General features: G+C 42.2%; 1 protein-coding gene across 1 annotated transcript; it reads left to right on the forward strand.

Moving 5' to 3' along the window:
- Positions 1–223: 223 nt before the first annotated feature.
- On the forward strand, positions 224–3860 carry LOC117386379 (lecithin retinol acyltransferase-like). Its single transcript, XM_033983731.2, has 2 exons — positions 224–775; positions 2770–3860. Exons 1-2 carry the CDS (start codon positions 239–241, stop codon positions 2920–2922), a joined length of 690 nt encoding a protein of 229 aa, XP_033839622.1. The 5' UTR covers positions 224–238; the 3' UTR covers positions 2923–3860.

The raw sequence follows: 3860 nt of genomic DNA on the forward strand, positions 1-3860 counted from the left end.
GGGGTCAGACCAGGTTTAGTCCTGGTTTAGGCCAGGTTCAGAATTGACTGTTGAGTCTTGAGGTGTGGTTTTGCTCTGTGGGTCTCTCCCTTTCTTTCTCTCTTTCCCCCCTCTCTCTCTTTCTCTCCCTCTGTCTCTGAGGAGAATTTAAACCCCGCCCCATCATCCCGGACCAGATCTGGACTTTTGAGTCTTGGTCGGGTCTCAGTCCGGTTTCAGTCCGGGCCTGACGCGCGTGATGCTGGACACGCTGTTCTTTCTGCTCGAGCGCCTGTTCTTGCTCGCGCACATTAAAATATCTTTGCCGCGGCTTGTGCAGGTAGAGTGCGAGCCCGCGGCGTGCACGCGGAGGGACGATGTTTCGTGGACTCGGTTCTCACGCGGGGACCTGCTGGAGGTGCCGCGCACTCTCTTTACGCACTTCGGGATATACTTGGGAGACGGCCGCGTGGCGCACCTCATCCCTGATGCGCTGCCGCTCGTGACCACAGACCCATGGCGCGTGCAGTGCATGGTCACGAACACGCGCTTGCTTCTGGGCGTGCTGTCCAAACAGGCGAGCGTTCGTGTGGACTCCGTGGAGGACTTTGCTTATGGCGCGCGCATCCTCGTGAATCGCGCGGACGCGCAGTGCGCTCCGCTGTGCGGTGAAGAGTCTGCGCTGCGCGGGGAGCGGCTCATCGGACCCGTGTCCTACAGCCTCCTGTGGAACAACTGCGAACACTTTGTCAGGCACTGCCGCTACGGACACGCGCGCAGCCTCCAAACCGAACAGGTGAACGCGCACGAACACGCGCCTTTGATTGAGTTTTTGTGAGTAGCCTATATGAGTATATCTCACAGCTGGTTCAGTCCTTTGTTAAGGTGTAGAGCCCGTTAGTATGAGAGACCATCCTGGTCCAGACCTGTCTTAGTCCTGGTTCAGTCCTGGTTCAGTCCTGTTTCAGTTTGAGCCAAAAGGAAAAAGTGTCAGTCGGAAAAAACTCAAACAAGAGACGCTTTGACTCCTCAGAGTCTGGGCCAGAAACCAGGTCAAGAACACACCAAAACACAGCCCTAATGAAGACTAGGACTGACCCAGTTATAAACACTGTAGAGATCTAAAGTGAAAAGTTTGAACTAGACCAGGACTGAATCAGGTCTGGACCAGGACCAAAGCCAGACCATGACCAGGACTAAACTAGGTCTAAACCAGGACTGGACCTGGACTAACTGGGGGATGGAGAATCTCTCAGGTTTCAGTTACTTCCTGTAATCAGTGCAAACCTGGATCATTAGGGGCCCAGCAACAACAGGACTCTGTTTGAAACCAGGACTAAACCAGCACTACACCAGGACCACACCAGGACAAAATCATAAATAATCTTGATTTAAAGTTCTACATTTCTGAAGTACAGAGTTGGCATGTTTTATACAGAATAAAACCCCATGGAGTTTCAGGGATGTTTAGTTCCAAGACCCTAAATAGTTTGCAATCAATTCTTTTTCATGAAAGAACAATATAACAGGCAAAATACACACTAAGTCAAAGTAAAAGTGCAGTGCTCACATGTGAGGCAAGGTCCATTAATTGAAAAGTATTAATTAATTAAAATAATAATTATTTGCTTTATAAAATTCATTATTCAGCTCACAAAAGTTGTATGAAACTGTGTTGACTAAAAGTTCAAGTATTATATGATTTGTAATGTCACAAAAGTTGTTTTGGAGATCTGCAAAACTGGAGTATTGAGTATATTGTGCATTTAAAGAGGACCTTATAAAGACAGAAACAACTTGTGTATAAAGTGATATTTCTGCACTTGTGTGGTTAATTTTATGGTCCCTTCACATTTTGAGTGATATTAGAGCCTTAAATAAGACATTTTACGGGCACAGTTGTAGCATAATTCTGATGCATTGTCAAAATATCATACATACAACATATACATAACAATTTATTTTCTAACTATTACTTGGTTTGGTGTTTACCTCAGTTAAGTTTCAGTTTGTGGAAAAAAGCTGAAAAGAAAAATACAAAAATGCAGGAAGCACTGGTGAGTTGGTACAACACCATCCAAAAAGCAGCAAGGAGCATTTTTATCACATATTGTCATCTATTTTAATTTGTCTAATTACAACTAATGTGTAATTTTGTCACGTTTTGGTCCTTGATTGCTTATAATTGCTAGGTAACAGTTATGGAATTAGCTCTATTGATACTTTGCAGTGGCATCATGCTGGGGGTGTTCAACATGCACCTATTGGTGAAATGTTCATCAGTTACCATAGTGACACAATGCACACTTTACTAAAGAAACTGACAAAAAAGTTTTAAGATAAGATGAAAAAAAATACACTTATAAAAATACAAAATACAATGTCAGGAGCCTGTGAACAATGCAAGCATTTGTGGTCCTGTTTAGGTGTTTGATTTTCAACATAAAAGACGAGAATGACTAAATGAAAAACAGTTGGCTTATGCTAGCTATTTTGTGACTGTAATTTTAATGCATGAGACTAGTCATCTCTTTCTGGTCTGATTGTGTCAAAATAAACATCAGATTAAATTCTAAAAAAGCCTCAGACAGAGCAGTGTCTACAGTTAGAATCACACCCCCAGGGAATGTTGATTATATCATCTGCAAAGTATTAATATATGTCAAAGTAAAAAAAAAAAGTCAAGATTTTTGTTAAAATATTCAATTATGTTGTAGTGAAATGAGTAGTCTAACCTGTTACTTTAAATCCTAATGCTAACACATCTTAATATTTTTTTTTTATATTCAGTTCTGCTTGTGGATGAAGTCCGTGGTCCGGGACTCCAGGACTCTGCTGGCCTCAGTCTTGATGGGGATCCTGGTTTTGGTCTTCTTTGGGACCTCTCTCTCCACGCTGGTGCCTGCTCTCCTGCTCCCCTTCACGCTATGGATGGCCAGCTAAAGACACCAGACTTATCATTATTATTATATGCTACTGCAACCACAAAAACACAAGCCTACAAAGAGACCTATTATGCAAAATCGACTTTTAACCATGTTATAGTTGTTTCGCCTTCTCCTTTACCCACTTGAAGCTGTATTTAGTTTGAGTAATCTTTATATACCTGTATTCAAGACATCATTGCTCCGATCAACTCCCATTTTCACCACCACCGGTACATGCCCATTGCTCTGTACTTACATTGTTCTCCAGTTTTATTTTCTTAATTGGTGATACATGTAGGCCTAAATGAAAAAAAGCTGCACGTAGGAGGTTCTGACAGCAGGGCCTGTTGTTGTGATGGCGTTTACAGCGACGTCGGCTCCCATTGGGTGCCGCAATTTTCTAGACGGGAAATCTGCAGGCCAATATTGCGAGAGAAAAAAAATGCCCTAAATATAACATAATGATCCACTGGTGTCATAGATTATAACTACACAGTAGACAAAGACACAATATGTCTTCTTTAAAATCTAAAATGGCGCCCCCTGGAGTTCAGTATGCAGTTTGAGAGACAGTAGAATGTGGTGATGTTTTTTCACTGTTATCTGTTATGTAGAGTTTTTATAAGAACTATCCAAATGCAAACTGATTATTTCTATTAGTGACACTGTCCATTCTCTCGCCATTTTAATTTAACCACACGTCAACATCTGCAGATTAACCAGAGACATGTGACGTGCTCCCATCTCACTTAAACTACAGGGATATAGGAAGGACGGGAGGGCATCTGACACATAGGAATAATGTGAGAGTGAGTCATGGGAGTGGGTGAGAATAATATTTGTAATTATTGGCAAGTTACAGCTCAGATCTGTGGAAAGGCAAGTCCACTTACAGTAAGAATGCATGTTTTTGAATGTATTTTTCAGCAATAAAAACACCTGTAATTGAATAAA

The sequence above is a fragment of the Periophthalmus magnuspinnatus genome, chromosome 18 (assembly GCF_009829125.3).
Source record: "Periophthalmus magnuspinnatus isolate fPerMag1 chromosome 18, fPerMag1.2.pri, whole genome shotgun sequence".
NCBI lineage: Eukaryota > Metazoa > Chordata > Actinopteri > Gobiiformes > Gobiidae > Periophthalmus > Periophthalmus magnuspinnatus.